General features: G+C 35.7%; 1 protein-coding gene across 1 annotated transcript in view; it reads right to left on the reverse strand.

Annotated features, from left to right (window-relative positions):
- Positions 1-11517: 11517 nt before the first annotated feature.
- LOC145295871 (thioredoxin domain-containing protein-like) overlaps positions 11518-13329 on the reverse strand; it is a 50111-nt gene continuing 48299 nt past the window's right edge. The window contains exon 9 of the mRNA XM_080141607.1: positions 11518-11712. Within this exon, the coding sequence (XP_079997733.1) occupies positions 11584-11712 (129 nt within the window). The 3' untranslated portion in view covers positions 11518-11583. The remainder of the gene's footprint in view (positions 11713-13329) is intronic.

Genomic DNA, 13329 nt, shown 5'->3' on the forward strand with positions numbered 1-13329 from the left:
ATGAATGACGAAACAAACACTCAATCAAAGTTTAAAACTCAATAAAGACTTTTATATACAAAAAAGAAGAAGAAGAAGAAGAAGAAGAAGAAGAAGAAGAAGAAGCTCCGATAAAAAGGATGAGTGAGATAGACGTATCTTTGGAATGTTTGCCAGATGTATGCGACATGCAATTACAATATAATATGTGGAAAAGTTTGTGGATAAGAAAAGAAATTGGCATGAGATAGGCAAAACTTATCTGTTTTGTCCGTTAGGGTAAACACGGATCATAAGTTCACAAACACGATATCCAAGAAAAAAGCTGAGATGGCGAAAGTCTATCTTTTCCTCGAATCATAATTCCAAAGAAGAATAAATGTGAGTTCAATCGGCAATACGATCATATTTGAATAATAATCCGCAATTCAATTAATTCAAATCTCAATCTTCGATGAGGTTCGATTCTCGGAGGTAATGCTTACACACCGGACTGGACCGCCGTCTTTACGCCAACTGTTTTATTTCTTATTTTCAAATCCCCTCGTGTTCCGCTTTTCCCACCTCAAACGTTCGCTGTCTGGTTGCCATGATGACATATTTCCGCTCGTTGTGGCGATTTTCACACCCAACCTCTGCCCCACTTCCCCCAGCCAAGTGACTGCCACGCCACATCATTTACAGAGAGAGGAGGTTGTCTGGCTGATTAGGTCTTAGGAAGAGAGAGAGATAGCAAGATATATATAGAGAGTAAATATTAACGTCAGATAGATAGAGAGGTAGAGAGATTGAATGTTCGCTTTGCTGACGTCACACCACTCAAACAAGACAGATGAGGAGAGGAGGTTCTGACACGATTTCTCCATTGTTTATGACTTAACTCAGATTGTTCATGAACCCAAATTTGTGCCCAGCACTGATGATCAGTATACAAGTCTCCTAGACCTTTTTCTCACAACTTGCCCTGAATTATGTTCCTCTTTTGTTCTGTCCCCACTGGGATCTTCCGACTACTCAGTTGTATCTGTTAAAATAAAACCAAAATGTAATAAGTCCTCTGACATACCTCTGCTTTGTACAGTATATTGATACTCTATAGCTGGCTGGGATAGCTTTCATACATTTATATCAGATCTACCTCTACATTCCCTGTTTGAAAAGAACATATCCTCCATGGTATCAGACTTGATAGAATGGTAAATTGTAGTTATAGACCGCTTCATACCATTCAAAAAATTCCAGCAAAAGCCTAATAGTCAGCCATGGAACTCTCCACAATATGCTGCTGCCATTGCACACAGAAATCAGTTTCCATTGCTTCCAACATAATAGATGTACTGAGACTAAAGTCACCTTCAGGACTGCCAGCAACCACTGTAAAAAAAAGTAATAAAGAATGTGAGAGAGTTGTATGCTCAGTCCGTCAAGTCCAAAGTAGCTGAACAGTGGCTTGGTTCCCACCAATTTTGCCAAATAACAAACAGGCTCCGTAGTGTGTGCTCTATTCCAAACATCATCAATGGACCTCAAGTAATCTTATCAGTATCGGACAAAGCCAAACTTTTCACCCAAACTTTACAGTTAATGCTATGTGATCAGGGCACCAAACTCCTGTATTTCTTCCTGTTTCTGATAACACTATTTCTTCCTGTGTCTGAAAACACGCTATGCGACATACAAATATTTGTGCATAATATTGGCAAGCTAATCAAAAATCTTGATTCCACTAAAGCAAGTAGCCCTGCTGATATTCCTATTATGGTGCTCAAAAAGCTTCAACCCGAACTAGCTCCCATACTTACAAAGTTGTTTAAGCACTGTCTTAAGAAGAATTGCTTCCCAAGACCTTGGAAAACCTCATCAGTATGTCCATATTTAAACATTCAGGTAATCCATCACATCCCTCTAAATACAGACCAAGCAGTCTCTTGTACACCATGAGTAAGTTGGTGAAATCTGTTTTAATAGAGAAGTAGTCAACCACCTCAGCAAAAATAGTGTCCTCAGTGACATGCTATATGGTTTCCTTTCTGCTAGATCTACAGCAGATGTGCTAGCAATTATATCTCATAGAATTAGCAAATCACTCGACAGAGGCTTCCTTTCTAGAGCAATTGCTCTTGACATATCAAAGGCCTTTGATAGGATATAGCATAATGGCCTACTCCACAAAATCTCCAGTTACAGTATAGCTGGAAATGTCTTTTCAATTATTAAATCATTTCTCACTGGTAGATTCATATGAGTAGTGGTTAATGGGCAGAAATCAAAAGCTCACAGTATTAATGCTGGAATCCCTCAGGAGTTCATCTTGGGCCAAACTCTCTTCCTGATCTAAATAAATGATCTCCCAAATCACATCCTAAGATCATTCATAGACATTTATGCTGACAACACTATCATCTATGGCAACACTTCAATAGCTGTAAATAACCAAATTCTCTCTGATTATCTCTCCTGATCTTGATCACATGATGTAACGGGGAAAGAGGTGGCTGGTTAATTTTAATGCATCTAAAACCAAGCTTCTATCTTTCCATCATCAACGTTTTGATCCCCGTCTGGCATCAATCGAAATAAATGGCTCTCATCTTGGGGAGGCTCAATATTTTGACAAGCTCCTAGGTTTGACCTTTATTCCTGATCTGAGATGGAACACGTATATCAAATCTGTTGTCAAGGCTGCTGGAAAAAATGGTGGCATTGTTCTACCTCTCCAGTAGATATCTCACTACTGATGCAATTCTCTATCTGTATAAGAGCCAAGTACGTTCAAGGATGGAATACTGTTGCCACATCTGGGCAGAAGCTATTCGAAGCATTCTATCCTGCTTTGACAGAGTTCAAAATAGACTTCGTAGCCTAGTGGGGGATACCCTTTCCTCTTCCTTGCAATCTCTTTCTCACAGAAGAGACGTTGCGAGCATGTCTCTGTTTTATCGTTATTTGCATAGCAAGTGCTCGTCCGAGCTCCAATCTATGATCCCCTCTGTCCTGACTTTCAGGAAAAACACCAGTCTAGCTGAAACCATTATCAATAATTTCCTTCACTCTTTATCTGTGCCTAAACGTAGATTCCATGAACAAAGCTGCTTTCTTGGAACTATATGTCTGTGGAACTCTGTTCAGTGTTCCTGCTTTCCAACTGACTACAATATGGTTGTCTTCAAGTCCAACGTAAACAAATTCTTGATGAGTCATCCCCTGAAGTAATCCAATTTACCAATTTTCCACTACTAACGATTACTATGATATGTTCATTTTGACCACTGTACACTCATTAACTATTATCCTCGAGTGGCTTCAAGGTCTTGATAAGCAGTGACTCCTTTGTAAAACAAAAAAAAAGTTTATGAAAATGAACAACATTATCAAACTTCAACAAAAAACGAATACACAAATTTCTGAATAATAATAACAATGAATACAAATAAAAAAATATTAATACACGAATACATGAACAATTATAATCAGTCGAAAAACGAAACAAGTTGGAAACAAGTGAACAAACTAAAAATGAAACAATGTGAATAAAATAAGTAAATTTTATTAATAAAATGTTAAGTAATAAAATAATTAAGCTTGTTAACGAACACAAAGCCAAAAATAACTAAACTGTAACAATGAAACAATGTCAAAACTAAAAATAAAGTTAATAAAAAAAATTATATCACACAGTGATCTCTTATCGCAAGAATTAGATGAAGGAATACTTCTCCCTTTCCCGCCAAAGAAACTCCAGGAGATGAAGGTGGAACATCTCAGCCTTGGTCTTCCGGATATGTCTTTTGGCATGAGACCAAAAATCAAATGGGATGAATATTTGATATAATTTTTTTTTTTTTTTAATTGATTTTCGTAAACTGTTTCAGTAATGCTTCTTTTATTATTAAATAGGAATTATCTCCTTTAAATAATCCTCCGCTAAAATAAACCCCGCAGCAATGTTTGAAAGTTTGAAAGCAGTAGTAGCAGCCATAACTGATTGTTGGTGCTTTATAAAACAACTAACCTGGGTGCCCGGATGTTTGGAGGTGTGTGTTGAAAAAAAAAAAAAAGTCGTAGTAGGCAAGCAGGTTCGAACCTGTACTGCAAAGGAGGAAAAGAATATGAAAAGAAGAAAAAAAAACGTGACGTCTTTGCCGTTGCGTCCATTGTCAAACTGGAAGTGGCGAAGGTTTAAATTAAGGCTAGTCAATCAAAAAGAGGGGATGACTTTTGCAAATATCGGCGAAAAAAGCGACCCCTCCCTCTAGAGGGTGAAGGAATTAATGTTTTTAGCCAATTTTTCAATATTTGTCGTCTGAAGGGTTGAGCTTCAAAACAATAGTGATCTCGTGATAATCTGCCGCCTCTGTCGAAAGTTTTAGGCAGACATACATACATTTAACAGACAGGTGAGATTTATATTATAGACTAGTGGGGATACCCGGTGCTGCCCAGGTGTTTGGAGATGGGGAAGGGGTAAATCAAACCAAAATAGAAAATAAAGATTAAGCGAATGTAATAACCCTGTTTAAATATTATTTTAAAAAAAAAAAAAAAAAAAAAAAGAAGAAAAAAAAAAATGTTAAAAATTCTTAAAAATATCAAAAAAAAACAAAAAAAAACAACAGCGGACGTGATGAAAAAAAAAACGTGGTGCAAAATAAAGAATAAGTGAACGATGTTAAAACTTATGAAAAAAAAAATCGGAAAAACAAAAACAAAAAAAAAAAAAACAGAATATAATGAAAATAAAAACGAAAAAAAATGGCATAGATAACCCGATTTCAATATTAAAAAATATTGAAAAAAAAAAAAAAAATCTGAAATCTCGGCTCAAACGTGCAACTTAAGATAGCGATGGTGCTACTTAACCAACGGAGTTATAACCATGTCAGCAAAATTGTGTTGTTTTTTTTATATTCAAACTAATTCAAGAAAGACCGCTTTTTGTATGACTAAATTGTCATGAAGGAACAATTTTTTGTTACCCCCTCCTTGTAGAAAAGTGTCGATTTGAGGGTGAAGGAATTAATGTTTTTAGCCAATTTTTCCATATTTGTCATCCGAATGGTCGAGCCTCAAAACGATACTGATCTCATGAAAATCAGTCACCTCTGTCAAAAGTTTTTGCGAGACATACAAACACACACACATTTTTCTTTTTATATATATAGATGCCAAACTTAAGAAATTGTATATTTAATGATTTCTAACAAATATTTACTCAACAGGGCATAGGTTTTCTAATTTAGTATGAAAATCTGAAAAATCTTTTAAATCTTAAAAGGAGAAAGAAATTTTGGCAAATTTTTTGGCTTTCATCATGTCAAACGAAATTTGCTGATAATTATAAACATTTACAGATATGTTTCCGAATTTTGGAGACGAGGATTTATAATTTGTATTGTACAAACTACTATTCTCATATTGGTTGTTATTCTCACAACATTTCAGTCGATATAACAACCAAGATGAGAATAGTAGTCTGAACTATCCAAAGGATACAAATTATCAATCCCCATCTCAAAAATTCAGAAACATCAAATTGGTACAGACACAGAGGATGTGTCCTCTATAGTATTAGACCTAACTGAATGGTTAATTGTAGGTATTGACCATTTCATACCCTCTAAAAAGTTTCAGCAAAAACCTAACAGCCAGCCATGGTTCTCTCCAGAATGTGCTGCTGCCATTGCGCACAGAAATCACTTTTTCCACTGCTTCAAACGTAATAGATGTATGGAAACTAAAGCCGTTTTCAGGACTGCCAGCAACCATTGTAAGAAAGTAATAAGGAACGCAAGAGTGTTGTATGCTCAATCTGTTAAGTCCAAAGTAGCTGAGCAGCGGCTTGGTTCCCACCAGTTTTGGCAAATAGCAAACAGAATCCTGAACAGAAGCGTGTGCTCCATCCCAACTATTATCAATGGACCTGAGGTAATCTCATCAGCATCAGACAAAGCCAAACTGTTTGTCAAGAACTTTGCAGCTAATTCTACCCTTTGCGACCAAGACCGCCAACCTCCAATATTTCCTCCTGTATCAGAAAACACGCTATGTGATATACGTATATCTGTACGTGATGTTGCGAAGCTAATCGAAAACCTTGATTCGAGTAAAGCAACTGGCCCTGATGGTATTCCAATTATAGTACTCAAAAAACTTCAACCTGAATTAGCGCCCATACTTACAAAACTGTTTAAACGTTGTCTTAAGGAGAATAGTTTCCCATCTCCCTGGAAAATCTCATCAGTATGCTCTGTATTTAAGAATTCAGATGATCGCTCATCCCCCTCTCAGTACAGGCCAATAAGTCTCCTGTGCGTCATGAGTAAGTTGCTAGAATCTGTGTTAAATACAGAAGTAATCAAACATCTCAACAAAAATAACCTTCTTAGTGACACTCAATATGGTTTCCGTTCTGCTAGATCTACAGCAGATGTCCTTACAGTTATATCGCATAGGATTAGCAAATCTCTCGACGGTGGCAATCTCTCTAGGGCAATTGCTCTTGACATATCTAAAGCCTTTGATAGGGTATGGCATAAAGGTTTACTTCATAAGATCGCTAGCTATGGTATAGCTGGAAAAGTCTTCTCAATTATTAAATCATTTCTTTCTGATAGGTTCATAAGAGTAGTAGTTGAGGGGCAAAAATCAGAAGCTCACAGTATTAATGCCGGTGTCCCTCAGGGATCCATCCTGGGCCCAACTCTTTTCCTGATCTACATTAATGATCTTCCAAATCATATCCTTACATCATTTGTAGACATTTATGCTGACGACACTACCATTTATGGTACCACATCTAAGACAGTAAACGACCAAGTTCTCTCCAATTCTCTCTCCTCTGATCTTGAGCACGTAGTACAATGGGGAAAGGAGTGGCTGGTTACTTTTAATGCATCTAAAACCAAGCTTCTCTCTTTACATCATCAACATTCTAATTCACATTTGTCATCAATTGAAATGAATGGCTCTCGTCTTCAGGAGGCCTCAAGTTTTGACAAGCTTCTGGGCTTGACCATTACTCCTGATCTTAAATGGAACACGTATATCAAATCTGTTGCCAAGGCCGCTGGAAAAATGGTGGGATCTTTCTATCGATCCAGTAGATATCTCACTGCTGATGCTATTCTCTACCTATATAAGAGCCAGGTACGTCCAAGGATGGAATACTGTTGCCACATCTGGGCAGGAGTTGCTAGAAAGGACTTGTCCTGCCTTGATAGAGTTCAAAATAGACTTCGTAGCCTCGTAGGAGATGTCCTTTTCTCCTCCTTGCAACCTCTATCTCACAGAAGAGATGTTGCGAGTTTGTCTCTGATGTATCGTTATTTTCATGGAAAGTGTTCAACTGAGCTTCAATCTATGGTCCCCCCTCGCCAAACTTTCACAAGAAACACTCGTCTAGCTGTAAACACTATCAATAATTTCCCCCACTCTTTATCTGTGCCTAAACCTAAACGTAGATTCCATGAACAAAGCTTCTTTCTTAGAACTGCACGCCTGTGGAATTGTCTTCCGTTTTCCTGCTTTCCGGCTGACTACAATATGGTTGTGTTCAAGTCTAAAGTAAATAAGTTCTTGATGAGCCGTTCCATATAAGTTATTAAATTTACCAAATTTTCATTACTAATGATTACTATATTGACCAATTTCTACTGTACACTCTTTAACCCTTATCCTTGAGTGGCCTCTGGGCCTTGATAATGTGGTGATACCTTTGTAAAAAAAAAAAAAAAAAAACTTAAATTTATAAAAAAAATGGAAATGACCCAACGTTCATTGTTTCATAAACATATCACAATTTGAATTCTAACAACTACAGTTCATTGGGGAAAAAAATAAAATAAAATAAAAATAAAAAATTCTTTTTCACCATTTACCAATAATAGCTATTATGAAGATACACCTGGAGGTTGTAGGTTACATCAGTCAAAACGTGAGAATAATAAACAAGATGAGTACGAACAATCCAATCCATTTAAAGATATCATTACGAAATTATGTTTTGTTTTTTTAAAATATAATCTATATATATAAATGCAAAAATGTGTGTATGTATGTATGTATGTTCGCTTTTTGTGTATGTCTGTAAAAGGCTTTTTTCGCTGGACTTTTTGGTCAGCTCATTCCTTCTTAAAACTTTTTATATCACATCTAAATGATAATATATATGAGTTACGAACGGGGGTCGCCTGTCTATTTAATTTGCCCAACTTTCACGCGTTATTTTTTTCCAGATTTTTAGAGCGTCATGTGTATCTTTCGCTTTTCAGTATAAAACAATCGAAAACTGGCTTGCAGCTGCGTCATGTTTCAAGGTCAAACATCACGCGACTTAAGGTTCTCGCACCTGTTAATTTCATTTTATAAACGTTAAATTAAGAGGTTTTTCATTCCTCTTCTCTCGTAGCCAAGATGGCTAAGTCCCAGGAGTTTTTTTCCATTTTGTTTCCATCTCCACGTCAAAGGTTCAGGGTTCAAGCCTACTTTTCTACTAAAATTTTTTTTTCCTTTTACACCTACAAACACCTGGCCAACACACACACACCTACAAACACCCGGACCACGCCGGGTACCCCCTGCTAATCTATTTATATATCTCTAAAAGGTGAGAAAGTGTGTGTTAGGACAATTCTCAACAAATTTTTTTATCTACAGTCTTGAAATTTGGTATATAGGGTATTCAGACATGTGGAAAACTTTTAATCAGTTTTCATTTGGAAAATAGGCTGTTAATGGGTCAAAATCGAAAAATTGGTCCATGAAGGAGGGGGGGGGCTTTGGATTTTTATGTTTGTTAACAGTTTTACAAATGAATATGCACGAGTAATTCACGACATTACTTATGTTAAGAATAAGTAGGTTTGAAAACACTTTTTAATGATTGTGTCAAGCTGGCCTAATAGTTATCGTACCTAACTCACTGTCTTTAGGTTTTGATTTCAGTTTGAGTACTTTTTTTTTTTTTTACAAGAAGTGAACATTTTAGACAAAACAACACCCGCATGCACATGTCTCAGTTTTTAAAAAAAAAAAAGAATTTAATGTTCCGTTCAATAAATAAGAATTCTGCATTAAATAAAATATAATATTTATGTGTATTTTACGACCAGGAGGCCTGCTCGAATAAAATAAAAATCCTACTGGATGAACTGAGGTTATGTTTGCATCCAGATCAACTTGGTTGTTAACTGTCTTCATATGTGAGAGTTGAAGGCGTTGAAAAAAAATCTATTACTCTGACTATTCACATCTTGCTCGTCATTTTCATCATGTTTCAACCAATGTAACCTGTAACTTTTTTTAGGTGCATCTTTTCAAACTTAGAAATCTCTACAAAATTTTGATATGAATATTTTCTTTAATCCATGAAGGTAGATTGTCCTCATTCCATCAGTCATGATCAGCATTGTCTGAATACAGAAAGTAGCTCTTTGGAACTATGTGAAGAGGAAACAAAGGATTGGTATCTCACTTTCTTTGTTTCCCAAGATAGATTGAGACAGATGTACATTTTGAAGGGTCACAGAAATCCCCCTTTCAGGAATATCTATGATCACATAAGCATAAAACAGGATCAAGTATTCTCTACAGAAAAATGTTCTAGAAGTGTAAGCCATGTTTAGTTTCATAAAAGTTTCAGATGGTTCGTTGTTTTAAACAAGTCTTGAGAGGTGACTGGTTCACGGTAGACAAAACAGTTTCCGATGGTTCGTTGTTCTAAACAAGTTTTGAGAGGTGACTTGTTTGCAGTAGACAGTTCCACAGAGCAAAATATTCTTACAGTCGAGACGGGGAAGAAAAAAAAAATGTGAAATTGCTCCAGAAAAGGTTTAATATTTATGAAGCAATTCTGGTTTCTGATTGGTTGGTAGCAGAACGTGAATTAATTCGATTCGTCAGTTCCTAGCAGCATCATTTATAAACAGAATCGTCCGACTGTGTGGGATCATACCCCATTACAAGTCCAACATATTGCAACAAATGTAAAAAGAATATCTTTGTAAATCTACAAGTGGTTTTATTTTCCTGGTTTTAATATGCAGACTACTACACACAGTTGATACATGTTTTACCACTGCTAAAAAAAGCTGATCTACATGACTATGCTTGCATCTTCTACAACAGCAGCAGGCAGGTGATGGTGGTCCAGTGGTGAGTGATGTGGATTGATAACCTGGGTGTACCAAGTTCAAACCCAGTTCATTCCACAGAAACATTTTCACTTATGGATGTTGGCAACCTTTGTGTGGTCCCTCCTGTAATACCCGATATTCTAATAGAAAGATATTGGGGAAACGAATGTCAACAAATTCATCATCATGAATGATGATCACCAAACAAACAGCAGTTGATAGGTTGACTTATAAATTTGCTGTTGTTGTAGAAGCAAGCATAGTTATACAACATCCAGATGACTACTACTATGCATAACATCAGAAGAACAAGAAAATTTTTGCAAGGAGTAGCATTCATCTCACTCTCACATCAGGAAGATATGACAAGTGCCGGAAAGTCGGATTCAAGAGTCATTGCCTCAGAGAAAAAAAAACACTCCAGCCTGCAACAAATACTTGGGCAGCCCTGTCGGCATTCTCTAGTTGAGAAAATTCAAACAATTAGCCTGAAACTAATGACTGCTCAAAAGGGACAAAGCAAAGCCTGGAAGGTTGAACCTCCTAGAACTGCACAGGACCAGCAAAATATTGCATTCAGAGAAAAAACATTTCAATAATGGCGAGGACTGTTGACTTTGGTTCAGAGGAAGGAGAACACAAGCAAAATGCTGTGAATATAACAAAATAATATAATTTATTTATATAAACTTGCGGGATCTCTGGAAATTCCACAGCAGCATCTTTCATATGTAATATATTGCTGCTGGACATTCTGGAGTTCAGTGTGAATGGAGACCCCACGATATTATTCTAGCCCTTTTATTAAAATTGTAGAAGTATTTATCTAAGTAATCTGGTTAATGTAGTGCCAGAATATATCTGACTATTACAGTTTATCTCCAATAGGAGTCTGTGACATATTTCCATTATATGGATGGCCAGCGCGAACGGAAACCCCACAATATCATTATACAATCTTTAGACAGGATGAATACTACCAGAAGACAAAGAAGGTATACTTTAGCTTCATGTACGGCCCAAAAACTACATCATTTTCTTTTTTTATATTTTTTCTTTACATTGTGCTTTTGGTGACCAGGAGATGCTACTTATTAAAAAGAAGGATAGAATGCGATAACATACTACGAATATCAAATGAACATATCTATATACTAATAATTTAATGTTCGTTATCACCTTCTATCCTCCTGTTTAATAAATAGGATTTCTCGATCAAATATCGAAGAATAATCTGAAAATCATGGGACACGTACCTACGTAAACACGTTAAAATGTACTACGGTATTAATATACAGATAACAACAATCTCTTGTTCAGCACTATTTTAAAATTCTATACAGAAGATCTCAGCTCAAAAAAAAATTTTCAAATAAATTTTATAATAAAGATAAATAAAAACACATCGTGTAAAGGATAAATTTATTTGCAAAATAAATAACCCCCAAGGAATGTATTCCGTCAATGGACATCAGTGTGACTTGTGTTTGTCGAGGGCAGCTGGTTGACGACAACAAAGTAAACAAAACAAAAGCAACCCTACGAAGATGAGGAAGAATGCAGGAAGAGCGATGCGCATATTGATTTTATCTTCATGTTCCTACAAAAAAAAAATGAAAACAAGTTAAAATATTTGGAATATATTAAAAATGTAAATAAATTTAAAAAACAAAATGAACATTGCAAAATTGGAGTTGAAAAATATAACACACATGAAAACAAATTTTTTCATCTAAAAATTTTTTATATAGGCATCACACATATGTTGTCAGTGACTAAAGTGAAACTTAAAGCAAGTGAAATTTATTTATAAAATAAACTTATTTCCACTTTTATGTTCATCCGTTTCAGTTCTGATCTACTCAGTATGGTGCTAGCAGATCAGGCTGTTTGAAGATATTGGGTTCTCAATTTAAAATGCAACAAACATTGATGTAACTGATTTTTCTTTTCCCTTCACAAAACTCAATCAGGTTCTGCAAAGCCAACAAAAACAATTTTTATTAATAGCTTTCTATTACATTGGTCACCAACAAATTTGTTGTGTTTTTCAGCTCATTTAAGATTCGTGATGCGCTGAATCCAAAAATCACATAAGTTTTGCTCAATCATGTCAAGTTTTTTTATGTTTTTGTTCACATGTACACATGTGTGGAGAATTTAGAAATTGGTGGGGGTAAAATGTCATATTTTCATTGAAAATGATTATTTTAATGACAAGAAGTATTCAGGTCTGATAGTTCTGGGTGATTACGTCGAAAAGGCATCAGTTTTAAGTCATAAAATCTCAAAATCTTCCAAAAATTAGTGCTCAGCTTACACAAAGAAGGACTGGCCTGTGCAAGAGGAATTGGTGCTTTGCAAGGAAAGGAACGTCATCAACAACCTTCTGGTGAACAAAGAATACTCTTCCCACCACTGCACATCAAGCTTGGCTTAATCAAGCAGTTCAGCAAAAACTCTGGACAAGGACTGCTTCACTTACTTGTGCCAAGATTTTTCAAAATTGACAACGGAGAAGTTGAAAGCTGGCATCATTGACAGTCCTCAGGTCCGGCAGCTCAGAGATCCAGAGTTCAAAAACTCAATGAACAAAGTGGAACCGGAAGCATGGGAGGCATTTATCCTAGTAGAGTCAAACTTTCTAGCAACAATAAGGCCAGAAACGATGCAAAACTTGTCCAAAACATCAGCTGACTGCTTTCAGAAAGCTGAGCTGCAAGTTGAGCGTTAAGATGCACTACCTACTTTCACATATGAACCAGTTTCCTGAGAACCTGGATTCAATGAGTGATGAGCAGGGGAAGAGATTCAATCAGGACCTAGAAGAGATGGAGACCTGGCATTAGAGTCGCTGTGATGCATTTATGATGGCTGACTACTGTTGGATTCTGAAAAGAAACTTCACTGCTGCTGAGCATTTCAAGAGTTCGAAGCCTGGTGATGCAACATGCAATTCACATGTACTTAGCTTTATTAACTTCTATTAACTTCTATTAACTTTATTATTATTATTATTATTTTATTATTAGCTTTGTTAATTTTTATTAACTTTATTATTATTATTTTATTATTAGCTTTATTAATTTTTATTAACCTTATTATTATTATTTTATTATTAGCTTTATTATTTTATTATTAGCTTTATTAATTTTTATTAACTTTATTATTATTATTTTATTATTAGCTTTATTAATTTTTATTAACTTTATTATTA

The sequence above is a fragment of the Euprymna scolopes genome, chromosome 16, assembly GCF_053919585.1.
Source record: "Euprymna scolopes isolate OS-2025 chromosome 16, ASM5391958v1, whole genome shotgun sequence".
NCBI classification, from domain to species: domain Eukaryota; kingdom Metazoa; phylum Mollusca; class Cephalopoda; order Sepiida; family Sepiolidae; genus Euprymna; species Euprymna scolopes.